Genomic DNA, 15,397 nt, shown 5'->3' on the forward strand with positions numbered 1-15,397 from the left:
AGGACCAGATGGTTTCAGCACAGAATTCTACCAGATCTTCAAAGAAGAGTTAATACCAATACTCTCTAAATTGTTCCACATAGTAGAAACAGAAGGAACATTACCAAACTCCTTCTATGAGGCTACAATTACTCTGATTCCTAAACCAAACAAGGATGCAACAAAGAAAGAGAACTACAGACTGATCTCCCTCATGAACATTGATGCAAAAATACTCAATAAAATACTGGCAAACAGACTCCAAGAACACATCAGAACAATTATCCACCATGATCAAGTAGGCTTCTTCCCAGTGATGCAAGGGTGGTTCAACATACGAAAGTCCATCAATGTAATACACCATATAAACAAACTCAAAGAAAAAACCACATGATTATCTCACTAGAAGCAGAAAAGGCATTTGACAAAATCCAACACCCCTTCATGATAAAAGTCTTAGAGCAATCGGGAATACAGGGAACATACCTAAACATAATGAAGGCAATATATAGCAAACCAACAGCCAACATCAAATTAAATGGAGAGAAACTCAAAGCAATTCCACTAAAATCAGGAACGAGGCAAGGCTGTCCACTCTCCCCATTCTTATTCAATATAGTACTTGAAGTTGTAGCCAGAGCAATAAGACAACATAAGGAGATTAAGGGGATTCAAATTGGAAAGGAAGAAGTCAAGCTTTCCCTATTTGCAGATGACATGATAGTATACTTGAGTGACCCCAAAGATTCCAACCAGGAATTGATAAAGCTTATAAACACCTTCAGCAACATAGCAGGATACAAGATCAACTCAAAAAAATCAGTAGTCCTCCTATATACAATGGACAAAGAAGCTGAGAAGGCAATTAGAGATACATCACCCTTTACAATAGCCAAAAATGACATAAAATACCTTGGGGTAACACTAACCAAGCAAGTGAAGGACCTATATGACAAGAACTTTAAGTCCCTGAAAAAAGAAATTGAAGAAGATGTCAGAAAATGGAAAGATCTCCCATGCTCATGGATAGGCAGGGTTAACATAGTAAAAATGGCAATCTTACCAAAAGCAATTTACAGATTCAATGCAATCCCCATCAAAATACCAACACAATTCTTCACAGACCTGGAAAGAATAATACTCAACTTCATATGGAAAAACAAAAAACCCAGGATAGCTAAAAGAAACCTGTACAATTAAACAACTTCTGGAGGCATCACAATCCCTGACTTCAAGCTCTACTATAGAGTTACAGTATAGAAACAGCTTGGTATTGGCATAAAAACCGACATGTGGACCAATGGAATCGAATTGAAGACCCTGACATTAACCCACACACATATGGACATATAATTTTTGACAAAGAAGCCAAAAGTGTACAATGGAAAAAAGAAAGCATCTTCAACAAATGGTGCTGGAATAACTGGATATCAATGTGTAGAAGGCTGCAAATAGATCCATATCTGTCACCGTGCACAAAACTTAAGTCCAAATGGATCAAAGACCTCAACATGAATCCAGCTACTCTGAACCTGCTAGAAGAGAAAGTAGGAAGTAGTCTTGAATGCATTGGCATAGGAGACCACTTCCTAAATATAACACCAGTAGCACAGACACTGAGACAAACAATCAATCAATGGGACCTCTTGAAACTGAGAAGCTTTTGTACAGCAAAGAATATGGTCAACAAGGCAAAGGGACACCCTACAGAATGGGAAAAGATCTTCACCAACCCCATATGTGACAGAGGACTGATATCCAGAATATATAAGAAACTCAAGAAATTAGACATCAAAACGACCAACAGTCCAATTGAGAAATGGGCTTTAGAACTAAACAGAGAATTCTCAACAGAGGAAACCCAAATGGCTGAAAGACATTTAAGGAATTGCTCAACATCCCTAATCATCAGGGAAATGCAAATCAAAACAACTCTGAGATACCACCTTATGCCTGTCAGAGTGGCTAAGATAAAAAACACTGAAGACACTTTATGTTGGAGAGGATGTGGAACTAGGGGAACTCTCCTCCACTGCTGGTGGGAATGCAAGCTTGTACAACCACTTTGGAAATCAATATGGCACTTTCTTAAAAAATTGGGAATCAATCTCCCCCAAGATCCAGCTATACCACTCCTGGGCACATACCCAAGAAATGCTCAATCATACCACAAGAGCACTTGCTCAGCTGAGTTCATATCAGCATTGTTTGCAATAGCCAAAACCTGGAAACAACCTAGATGCCCTTCAACTGAAGAATGGATAAATAAATTGTGGCACATATACACAATGGAATACTACTCAGCAGAGAAAAACAATGACATCATACGGTTTGTAGGCAAATAGATCAATCTAGAAAAAAATCATCCTGAGTGAGGTAACCCAGACTCAGAAAGACAAATATGGTATGTGCTCACTCATAGGAAGATGCTAGATGTGGAACAAAGATGACTGGACTGCTACTCACATCACCAGTGAGGCTACCTGGAAAACGGGACTCCAAAAAAGACACGGAGAAATGGATGAGATCTACATGAACAGCCTGGTCATGAGTGGGAACAATGAAGGGCGACGGTAGAGAGAAAGAGAGTGGGAGATCCTAACTGGATCAAGAAAAGAGAGGGAGAACAAGGAATAGGAGACCATGGTAAATGAAGACCACATGAGAAGGGGAGGAAGAAGAGAGCTAGGGAGGCCCACGGAGATCCACAAAGATACCCCCGCAAAAGACTGCTGTCAATGGTCGAGAGACAGCAGGAACTGACCTACTCTGGTGATGGGATGGTCAAACACCCTGATAGTTGTGCCATAAACCACATCCAAGGACTGAGGAATCTGGATGCAGACATCCACGGCTGGGCCCCTGGTGGAGCACTGGGAGTCTAATTAGTGAGAAAGAAGAGGGTTTATATGAGCGAGAACTGTTGAAGCCAAGGTTGGATAAAACACAGGGACAAATAACCAAATGAATGGAAGCACAGGATCTATGAACCAAAGGCTGAGGGGCCCCCAACTGGATCAGGCCCCCTGAATGGGTGAGACAGTCATTTGGCTTGATCTGTTTGGGAGGCAGCTGAGCATTGATGCCGGGTCCTGGGCTCGTTGCATGAGTTAGCTGTTTGAATCCTGGGACTTATGCAGGGACGCTTGGCTCGGTCTGGGAGGGGGGGACTGGACCTGACTGGACTGAGTCTACCAGGTCGATCCCGGTCCTCGGGGGAGACCTTGATCTGTAGGAGGTGGGAATGGGGGGTGGGCTGGGGGGAGGGGGGGCGAGAGGGGGAGAACAGGGGAATCTGTGGCTATTATGTTGAACTGAATGGTGTTGTAAAATAAATAAAAAAAAGATGTACCTTAAATGGTCTTATTAATAAATATCCCAGAGCCAGATGTTGTGGTGAAAGATCAAAGGAATTGGCCAAGACACAGCCAACCTAACCTTACCAATTCAGCTGCTAGAGAGAGCTACTACCTGTATACTCACACCTATACACTTTTCTGTGTTTTGCCATCCTACTTCCTCTCTCCACTCAGCTGCATCACTTCCTCTTTCTTCCCAGCTCTATCACTACCTGTCTGTCTATATAGACCTCCAGACCTCTATAGTTTACTAGCACTGGGATTAAAGGTGTGTGCCACCATGCTTGGCTCTGTTCTCAGTGTGGCCTTGAACTCACAGAGATTCAGAGGAATCTCAGCCTCCTGAATGGTAGGATTAAAGACATGCGTTACCACTGCCTAACCTCTATGTTTAATGCAGTGGCTGGCTTTTTCCACTGATCTCTGTGCAAGCTTTACTTATTAGAGCACAAATAAAGTATCACCATAGGAGCAGGTGTGGCCTTGGTGGCCATTGAGGATGGGCTTTGGTTTTTCAAAAGATCAAGTCAACATCAGTGTCTATGTCTTCATGTTCCTGAGTATCTGGATGTATAACATTCAGCTACTTCTCAAGAAACATGCCTGTGTCTGTGCTATCATGTTCCCTGACATTATGGTGATGGACTAAACCTCTGAAACTGCAAACAAGCCCCAACTAAATGCTTTATTTTATAAGTATTGGCATGGTTATGGTGTGTCTTCACATCAATATAACATATAGTAAAACATACTAGGGAATAGGGTATCTCTGTGACAGACTTGGCCATGTGACACAGGATATCTCATGTGACCTAGATGCCAGAATGTAGACTTCATAACTGTGGAATAGGAAAGCAACTGAATGTTTTAAGTGAGGCTTAATGGAGCAAACTAGCTGGAGCATATAAGATAGTCCTGAGGGATATTTGAACTCTTGGACCCAGCTCAAGCAATTTCAGAAGGGAAGAAATTTAGTAAAAAGCTTAAAGACTATTATTTTAATATTTTAACTAAGGTTATGTTTGATTTTTGTCCTGGTCAAAAATATATGCCTGATGCTAAATTTAAGAGTTTTGGATTAAGGGAATTGAGGAAATTTTAAGATAGCCTAGTGTTGACATCTTTATATGGTTATTAGTGGCTACTCTTATGCCAATCTATAATGAAAAGCAGTAAGGTAAGCATAGAAAAATACAAAACAAATGGTTTAAGAAGAAAAGGAACACCAGAAAGTGAAATGGAGCTAATTCCAGAGCTTAAAGAGATAAAAAGGTTTAAATAAAAGCCTGATGCTAAATGGAATAAAGGGAGTGGCAAACTCAGGGCAAGAACCCACTGAGATACGATTCCAACTTGAGAAATGAAGTACATAATATCTCAGTGAAAGAAATAATCAAAAAGACAAAACTGGTGAAAATGTATTTGAATAAGAGGGCCCAGTTCCAACCCTAGCAAGCAGAAAACCTTGGAAGATTTGGCCACATGGTTCTGGCTTGGAGTAAAGTGTAAAATAAAAGGGTTGTAGAATATTCCTTTATGGCTATGTAAAGCCACAAGGACAGATGTCTGATGTGTCCCTGCATGAAGGCCAAAAGATATCATCGAGTGAAGCTGTGAAAGTAAAACCCAGATTTCACTGGAGATCCCAAGATGTTGGAGATACCAGAATCATCGGATATCTGCAGACAAAATGTTGAACTAGCCCAAAGCAGAGAACTTTGTTGCAGACAACAAAGCAGAAAGGAGTTGGAGATCTGAACAGTGCTTTTAACATCAGATATAGAAATGCAGAATTTGAGGTTTGCACTGTTGAATTTTGGTCTTTCTTTGGGTCCATATGTCTTCATTTTGCTTTTTTACCTCCCTTTTGAAATGGCAGCACATATTCTGTGTATGCTGGAAATATTTGATCTGCTTTTTAATTTTAATTCTTACAATAGCTTAAAGGTAAGAGACTGCCAGGAGTCTCAGAAAACACTTTAATCTTTGGGCATTTAAACAGTTCTGAGGCTGTGATCGAGTATGAGGCCTTTTGAAGTTGGGCTAAATGCATTTTACATTATTATGTACTTGCAAGCTTATGGAGTCAGGGACTAGTATGTGGTGGTTTCAGTGAGAATGATCCCCATAGGCTGATATGTTTGTTTTCTAGGGAGAGACATGGTTTGTTGGAGTACATGTGGACTTGTTGAAAGAAGTTTGTCATTGGTGATGTGGTTTAAGTCCTCAAAAGCACAAGCAGCACCACAGCTTCTCTCTTCCTTCTACCTGAGGATCTGGATAGAGAACACTCAGCCACTTTTCCAGAAATATACCTGCCTGTGTGCTGCTGGGCTCATTATTATTACAATAGTACCTCTGATCGTATAAATGAGCCCCAATTAAGTGCTTTCTTCAAAAAGAATTGTCATGTTTGTGGTGTCTCTTCATAGCAATAGAACACTGACTAAGATAGCATGTCTAGATTGCAAAGCCAGCTGATACAATACTGTGTACATTTTGCTTGTGCCCTTAGTCTGTATCTGCATATAGAATCAAGGAAGTACAATTCACTCACGTGCATACTGTTTACATAAAGCAATATTTCCACTAAAAAAAGCTCTTCTTCTCATGCACTAAAATGCCATTCAGTTTCAGAACATCACATCAATAATTAACATAAAGATTTAGAAAAAAAAGACATTTACTTTTTTCACAAATTTTCATTCCTATAATACCTGTTTATGGACTTCTATCAATTCACATTTAGATTTGTTCTTGTCACTACTTACCTGTGTATTAGAAGCAAAATGTAAAACCACAATACACATCAATTTTGAATATGTCACAACATAAAAATACAGATTTTTCAACACTATATTTAAAATTCATACATTAATATAGTCTATTTGGATTTATTCTACCTTTCTACTCCTTTTCCTATTAACTTGGGAATGAACGCGGCATATAAAAGTGTTTCAAGTGAGGCTAATGCTGATGCTGCAGGGAGAAATGAGGGGGATGTAATTAACTTTCAACTAAAATATATTTAAATTTAAAATGTTCTTATGTGTATACAGTATGCCTAAATGTGTGTCCATGACTTTATATGTGAGTGATTTTTGCATGTCAGTGTAAGCACACATGCATCTCTATATGTATTTGTAATTTAGAAGACAATCATTGGTGTTTTTCTTTACTTACCTCTCTTGTAGTAGTCTCCTTTTGTTCCCAACTACACATTACAACCTAGATGACACACAAAATTATGCATATTCTGAATCCATCCCTTATATCTTGGTAGGATGTGATTGCTGAAGAACACTAACACAAGTTTGAGTGTATTCTTGTGTTCTGCACTATTGACCAAATCATTTCACAATAAATACTTCATTCTGTAAGCTATTCCTCAAGATCTTAAAAAATGTTTCTTTGAACAACAAGAGTCTGAGGTCTTTGCCTAGGACAATCTACGTTCCTGGTGGGCAAGATTGTGGACTGACTAATCTTGTTATAAATTCAATTTGTACAACGGGTTAAGGAAGATTAGGCATATGGATAGCAATAAAATCTTTCTTAAAGAATTAATTACAAAATGTTTTTGTTTCTCATCAAACATTCTTTGGAAAATTTAAAAATTTGTAACCATCAAAGTGTAAGAAAGATATGTGGTATAAGGAAGACAGAGTATGTTCATTCCAGGTTTCATAATATGCTTGATGTCTGTAAAATCATCTAATTAAATTACATATTTTATGTCCTCAGTTTCCTTATAGGCACTTTTTAGTTTTAAAAATAGAATATATTCCATTTCAGCACCTTCTTCTGCATACTAACACATACCTGTCTCATTGGAAATCTCATTCTCTGGGCACCAGGCACAATCAAAGCAGCAGTCTGCTGTTTGTTCCTGATGAAATTTTCTGAATCCAGGAGTGCATTTCACACTGCATGTAGAAGTGGGAACCTTAGGGAAATGAAATTTTAGTTGGTAACAGACACAGGTTACAAATATTCTTCTATTATCATGCATTATTTATCAAATTCGGGTATCTGAGCATTTTCTATGAATCTGCAATGAAATTGAAGGCCATACAATATTTAGTACATGGTGTAATATTCTATGTATAAAGTATTGGCTGTAGAGATGAGAAACTGTTTTTTCCTAAGTTGGAATGATCTAATAGGAATACTTAGGAGGCATGCATTGCTCTTGATAAGTTTAAAACTCAAAATCAAGGATACTGACTTTGGTGGGAGGGAAAGCAGGATGGAACAATGAAGAGTAATGGAATGAAGAAAACAAAGCATGTTGTAGGAGACTTTCATTGACTTAAATTTTTTAAGTTAAAAGTTTAGGATAAAGAAAAATGTTTTGGAAACAATAACATGATATCCTTCATTAGGCTATAAAGATGTTTGCACAGAATCACAAAAGTTCATGGTTTATACCCAGTTGCAAATTTTAATAATTTAATATTTTTATTTTTATTTTGTATATATGTTTCTTTGGTATAAGGTTAATTGGAATATAACCCTAGGCATCCATGGAAGCCAAAAGGATTGTATCCCCAACACCTGGATTTAAAGGAAGTGGTGAGCCATCAAAAACAGGTGCTTAGTGAACTGAGCTTTGGCCCTTCCCAAGAGCAGCGATTGTTTTAAACATCCAACCCATCATTCCCATTGTACAAATTTTTATAACACAGATGTACTTAAAAGTATGAAAATTATGGTGTACACACCGGTGTTTCTCCAATGGATGACTCTATGTCTTCAGAAATCTGTAGTTGTTGGCTTTGTGGGAAATAGGAAGAATAACTTCCTATTTTCACCTTTAATCCAAAGCCATGTGGGAAATTCCAAATGTTGTAAATGTCATACTCTGCACACAGTTTTTCTCTCAGATTCATATTCACCAGCTCCCCGACAGGGTTAATAAATACTCTATTCCTCAGCAAAGAAGCCATCTAAGTGAGATGCATCATTAGAATACATATACCCGCCCAGTAATGCAAAATGATATTGTGAATGAACCCAAAATTTCAATGTCTTCCAGAAGAGACAACTGTGTTGAAGATATCCTATCTACTGAAATACAAAATATCTCATAGGTAACTAATATTTGTTATTCTTCATATCATTTTTTCATGGTGAAAAAGGTCAGAAGATGTGCTTACCAAATAAATAATGAGTAAAATAATGAAAGAGTTCAGAACATTTATTATTTATATGAAAACTGTCAAAATGGATGCTTTTACATATGTGAGTATGTGTCTGTGTGTGTGTGTGTGTGTTCATAGCAAAAATTATTTTTAAAAAGAGAAAAGTCATTAAATTAAGGATTGAGATGCCTGGAAGTTGTTGAAAGGGAGAGTAGGAGTGCATGTCATGTAAATACAGTATACATATATGATATAAAATAAAATGAATAATATGCGGTCATCACTCTTTGTTAATATACTTAATTGAAACTTCATATTAATAATTATTTGACATTGATCAACACATATTTTGTTTATTGAGATAGAAATTCTCTTCTAGTTGTCACTGAAGTTTTTATGATAAAATTTTCCATTACTATTTCTAATATTAAAATCATTTTTGAAAATATGGTATACATTCTCAAAAAAATAACTTGTCTTCATATAAAATATTGTCATCCATTGAATGTTAATCACATGAAGTCTATTCATCCATATGAAAGATTAAAATTAGGAACTTCGGAGTAATAGAAATCTTTGTATTGAGAAAACAATCATTTAAAAATATCATGAATTAAGCATGATGGAAAGTAAGATAATTTACCTGATGAAAGTCATAGAATATTCCTTGGGTTTTGGCTATATGCTGAGAGTCTACTTGTTGAAAAATGATTTCATGGTAGGTGTGGGCAACAGCATACACAGCATTGTATAAATTGTAACCTTCTTCACTCAGGACCATGTCAAATTTGTGTTGTGAAAACCATTCCAATGTAGTGTTGAATGAGCAGTGATTCATTGAGCTGTAGTTGGTCTTACAGATTGAACAATTAAAATAATTCCACTTTGTTCTCATCTGAGAAATGTCTATTGGATATTTGGAAGTGTTCATTGTTTGCATAAAGTTCGAAAATTTAGAAACCTTATCATGGTGATGTGCAAAAGTGACAGTCCCATAGAAAGGGTCAAGGCTGAAATTTCTCTTACTTGTGGTGACATCCCATCTTGAGGTGGTGACCCAAATTCTGTGTATACCTAAATATTCCCATCTTCTAAAACTGACTTCAAGGTTAGAGTTCATCTCACCATAAATGATAACAACCTTTGCTGATGATGTCATGATTTGTTTTTCATATATTCCAGCCATTGTCATGTATAACTGCATGTTTTCTGGGACCACATTCACAAAAGCTAAACAGACTCCTTTTCTTTGCATCTCTTCTCTCAAGTCTGAGAGAAACTGAATTCCCTGGTCATCATCTGAGACAACCAGCCCTACCCAAGTCCATGTAAAATAAAGCATCAAAGAGACCATGGCCTTGGGCAAACATGTATCTTTTTGTGCTATCTGGCAGACATAGGGAAACTGTATATTGTCACTCAGGATAGGATGATATGGTCCAAAGAAAATCTGAAGGATGAAGAACAGAGGAAGCAATATGAGGAATATTTTTGGCAGGACATTCATTGTTATATATGAATTGTGTTACTCACCTTCCAGAACTTCTACAAAGGACTGTAAGATTACCATATAAATGTATTAGTCCTTTTGTATTCTAGAATATTTCTGACAAATCTGAATGTTTAACAAAATTTTGCATGTTTCTCCAATTCTTTAATTTTTGTAATACAAAGAAATGTTGGTGACATGCCAATATGTGATTCCTTAAGCCTTTAGAATATGTAGAGCAGCACATACACACAAACCCATGTTTCTGATTCATTCTCTATAAGGACTTGGGATTAGTATAGACAAGCTGGTACCTCTCCTTTTACCACACAGCCTTACCTTTGGTTGCCTGTCATAAGTCATCAGTTTCAAAGATGTAGTCCATGATGGCCCTGTAAGTCCTACATCACATACAGATATTCCACAGTCATAATTAAGAATTCTTGATGTGTTGTTTTGTAATAAATATAGTTCATCCATTTTTTCCAATGTACCAAAACAGAAGCCAACAACAAATGAAAATTTCAAAGACATGTTGGGTAAAAGGTAAGGGTTCCTGTTGATCTCATCAGTAGCAAAAAACAATACCAGAAAAAACTCATATTTCCAAGTTGGTATTCTAAAAAAGGACAGATGAGCATCAAGGAGGATATTATATATATTAAATTTTCAAACCAATTGACTCAAACCTTTTTCTCTGCCCTCTCTATATTTCTGTATTAATTCTATATATCCTCTTATAGAGACAGAGAAAAAAGAGATCTTTAAAGTTTAAAGCATTTTCAGAATTCATCCAAATAAATCATTCTGATACAAGAATTTTTTTCTTTGTGAAAATCTGTAAAGAGCTTGTGTGATCCCAGAATACCATTCATGAACTAGAACACAGCCAAAGACTTTCAGTCTGCTATAAGATTTGGGGGATTGTCAATCTAGAGAAACTTGAAAAAAATCCATGTATCTGCAGAATGCTACTTTATCCTTTAATTGTTAAATGATAATTATAGAAGTATTGAAGTTTAACAGATTTTATTAATGAAAATTTTCAATCATCTATAAAAGCATCTTGACTATATTGGGTACTTCAGAAATCATACAATAGATGCTGGCCCGCAACCCCCCATAGAAGACTCCTGCTCTGTTTTGGCCACACTGGTACTAGGAACTTAAGGACAGCAAGGAAATATAAATATATAAGAAAGAAGTCAAACTACTGATATTTGTAGATGTTATTATAGTGTACATAAGTGACACTCAAAATTCTATCAGGGAACTCCTAAAACAGATAAATACCTTTAGTGAATTGGCTGGCTACAAAATTAACTAAAAAAACACTATCCTTATTATATATGAATGATTAATGGACTGAGAATGTAATCAGGAGAAAAAACCCTTCACAACAGCTAAAATTAATTAAAAATACCTTGGTGTAACTCTAACCATGCAAACTCACATAAGACAAAATTTTCAAGTCTTTGAAGAAAGAAATTGATAAAGATACCAGAATATGGAAAGATCTCCCCTGTTCATGGATCGGTAGAATTAATATAGTAAAAATGGCAATCTTACTAAAAACCATATATAAATTAAATTGCAATCCCCATCAAACTCCAAGACAATTCTTTTGTTGTTGTTGGTTTTTCAAGACAGGGTTTCTCTGTGTAGCTTTGTGCCTTTCCTGGAACTCGCTATGTAGACCAGGCTGGTCTTGAATTCACAGACATCTGTCTGCCTCTGCCTCCTGAGTGCTGGGATTAAAGGCGTGCACCACCATCGCCTGGCAGTCAACACAATTCTTTACAGATCTTGAAAAAACAATACTCAACTTCATATGGAAAAGCAAGAAATCAAAAAACAAAAAGAACAGAATAGACAAAACTATTCTGTACAATGACACATCTTCCAGAGGTATTATCATCTCCAATGTCAAGCTCTACTACATAGCTATAGTAATAAAAACCACAGGGGATCCAGGGCATTAAAAACAGAGAGGTTAATAAATGGGATCAAATTGAAGATCTAGAGATAAATCCAAAAACTTACAGACGCCTTATTTTTAACAAAGAAATGAAATTTATACTAAGAAAAAAGTCTTCAACAAATGGTGCTAACAAAACTGAATGCCCACATATAGAAGAATGCAAATAAATCCATATCTATAACTCTGCACAAACTCATGTCCAAGTAGATCAAAGCCTTCAATATAAAACCAGTTACAATGAACCTGACAGAAGAGAAAATTGGAAAGAGCCCTGACTACATTGACACAGTTGTCTACTTTCTGAAGAGCATACTAATAGCACAAGCTCTAAGAATGACAATAAATAAGACCTCATGAAACTGAAAAGCTTCTGTAAGACAAAGGACATCATCAGTGGCAGCCTACAAAATAAGAAAAGGTCTTCAACAACTCCACATCTGACAAAACATATAAAGAACTGATTTCCAAATGTATAAATATCTGATTTCCAAAATATATAAGGAACTGAAAAAATTAGACATCAACAAACCAAATACACCAATTAAAAAGTGGAGTACAGATCTAAACAGCAAATTCTCAAAAGAATAGTCACAAACAGCTGATCAGTTCTGAAAGAAATGTTCAACATCCTTAGCCATCAGGAAAATGCAAATCAAAACTTCACTGAGATTCAATTTTGTATCTGTCATGATGCCTAAGACCAATAACACAAGTGACATTTCCCCCTGGTGAGGATAGATTATAAGGTTAGCACTCATCCATTGCTGATAGGAGTGTACACTTATACAGCCACTGTAGAAATCACTGTAGTTGTTCTTCATTAAGAAGGGAATCATTGTACATGAATATCCATCCAGCTATTCCACTTTTGGACATATACCTAAACGATGTTTCATCCTACCACCATGACACTTGCTCAACCATATTCATTCCTGCTCTATTCTTATTTGCCAGAAAGTGTAAACAACCTACATGTCCCTCAGTGAAAAAAAAAATGGATAAAGAAAATGTGTGGTACATTTACACAATGAAGTATTACTCAGCTGTTAAAAAATGACATCATGAAATTTTCAGGGAAGTGGATTAAACAGAAAAAAATTACCCTGAGTAAAAAAATATAAACCTAGAAAGATAAATATGGTCTTTGCTCATTTATATGTGGATATTATCTGCTAAATAAATGCTAACCCAGATACAATCTGTAGACCCAGAGAGATTAGGAATAGAAAGACCAAGGGGAAACATGCAGATTGGGAGGGGAAAATAGAATAAATATTATGGGAGGACTGGACATGGTTGATGACAACTGGAGGATAATGTGGGGGGAAAGTAAGAGAAATTGGGATGGAGAAGGAAATGTGAGGAGAGACATGTAACATTTGGGGGCATTTAAACATTGACAATGAAATCAATTGCAGTGTGAATTTCCTAAAATATGTGAAAGTGGTGATAATGAAGTCTCTTACTCATGAAGGAGATAGATTCCCACTGGCAACTCTAGTCACCAAATAATGCTTCTAGTACCTGAACCGGGTTTCATCCTATTTTGTTGGTGGTCAGAGAGGTTCCATAGAAATTCTCAACAGCGCATACTATTGGCAAGACAATAGTATGTTCCTGCAAACTGTACAGCAAAGCTTCATTGCTGAAGACAACACCTACACAATGCATTAAATATGCAGAGGTCAAGCTGATGCCTCCACAGAACCTTTGCACCTACATTATAGTGCCTTTGGCATGGAAAAGCACCCTGAAGGCTACCAAAAAGAAACTTAAACATCAACTCAGCCACATAACATTTGACCTACAATCTCTTCTGCCTGCAAAATATGCTGGGGCAATGTTGGCAAAAAACTTGTTAGAGTAAGCAACCAATCTCTGTTTTGTCTTAGGGGCCATTCCACCAGAAGGAACCCATATCAACCCAACTGTGATTAGAAAGAATCAGGGAAGAGATTCACAAGAGACCTGGGGTAAACCAAAGACTACTGGTCTAAAAACAAGTAACAATAAAATGCCTCCTCATGATATTCTCTTATATTCATTGATCAGTGCCTTATTCAAACATTATCAGAGAAGCTTCCTTCTACCATACATGACAATAAATACAGAGACTTACAGCCAGATATTATGCAGATATAGTAAGACACCTTAGAACCCGTAGCTCAAATTGGATGTCTCTACCAAACACCTCCCTTCAGAGTTTTAGAACTTGCCTGGAAGTGAATGTGGAAAGAGTGCCAGAGCCAAAGAGGATAGAGCACACAAGGTCAACAAAGCCCTCTAAATCAACTGAACAAAGCTCATATGAACTTAAAGAAGCAAGCACCTGGGCTCATACAAGTTTGTACCAGTCCTCTGCATATATATTAAATTGCTTTCAATTTACTTTGGGGATGGGACTACTAAGTGTGTGAATGAGTGGGTCTCTAATTCTTGTGCCTTTTCTTGGAGCTCTTTTCCTTATGTGTTGTTTTGTTTTGTGTTTGCTTTTGATTATGTTTTATCTTGTTCAACTGTTTGTGGTGGTTGTTTTCTTTTATCTTAATATATATTTACTTTGTTATGTTTGGTTGTCATCTCTTAGAAGCCAGTTCTTTTATAATGAAATAGAGAAAGGTAGTAGATTCAGATGGGACTAGATGTGCTAGGAACTTGCAGAAATAATGTGAGGGGAACTGTAATCAGGATATTTTATGGGAGAAAAGAATCTATTTTTAATAAAATGGGTAAAAGTAAAAATAAAAAGATTATAACAAAACCTTAATCAGTTAGGGAAGGAAGAAAATAAGAGGAGCTTCTCAGCAATTTGCAGGACTCAGCTGGTAGAGAATAGTGTTAACTTCCCCCCAGACTTCCAGGTCTAATAGGGCACAACTACCAGTAGCCTGCCTAGCACCAAAGGCCAAAGGTTGATCACCATCATACCAAGCCCATGAATTTTATGCCCAGGCATATAAGAGATGAAAAGCAGGTCTCTGCATCATGCCTTGTGGCTGATGTAGGCAGGGTTCAAACATGTGCTATGTGTGACTCAACCAGCAGCACTCCAGGAATGAACAGACTATTATAATAAGTGAATACAGAGTGGGGGAAAGGAAGAAAGAGAGAGGCAGAATGGTTCATGGGATAGGGAATGAGGAAGATCTGAAGGACTGACTGTGGTGAGGAGCAGGCTGATATGAAAGGTCTGCTTGCCACTCAAGTCCAAGATGATGTCCAGACCAGGGCTATTGCCAAGGTGCAAGTCTTGGCCCAAGGCCCAGAAGCATCTAAGTGGCCTGGGTTGATGTCTTTAGCTCTTGTTACCAGTGAGGCCCCTGCAGAGTTCTGGGGTCCTGCCACCATCTGGAACCATGATGAGTTCTAAGAGCCACATTGCTACAGGGACTTTGCCACCCTGAGTGCACACACTGCTACCTAGGACCACAGTAACAATCAGACC

The 15,397-nt window shown here is 37.2% G+C and overlaps 1 protein-coding gene across 1 annotated transcript in view; it reads right to left on the reverse strand.

Annotated features, from left to right (window-relative positions):
• LOC102923244 (vomeronasal type-2 receptor 116-like) overlaps positions 1-15,397 on the reverse strand; it is a 53,209-nt gene that overhangs the window by 13,205 nt on the left and 24,607 nt on the right. Inside the window, exons 2-5 of the mRNA XM_076558716.1 lie at positions 10,311-10,590; positions 9,126-9,932; positions 8,063-8,287; positions 7,161-7,284 (exon numbers count right to left, since the gene is read on the reverse strand). Coding sequence (XP_076414831.1) covers positions 7,161-7,284; positions 8,063-8,287; positions 9,126-9,932; positions 10,311-10,590 — 1,436 coding nt within the window. The remainder of the gene's footprint in view (positions 1-7,160; positions 7,285-8,062; positions 8,288-9,125; positions 9,933-10,310; positions 10,591-15,397) is intronic.

Source organism: Peromyscus maniculatus, chromosome 22 (genome assembly GCF_049852395.1).
Source record: "Peromyscus maniculatus bairdii isolate BWxNUB_F1_BW_parent chromosome 22, HU_Pman_BW_mat_3.1, whole genome shotgun sequence".
Classification (NCBI taxonomy): Eukaryota; Metazoa; Chordata; class Mammalia; order Rodentia; family Cricetidae; genus Peromyscus; species Peromyscus maniculatus.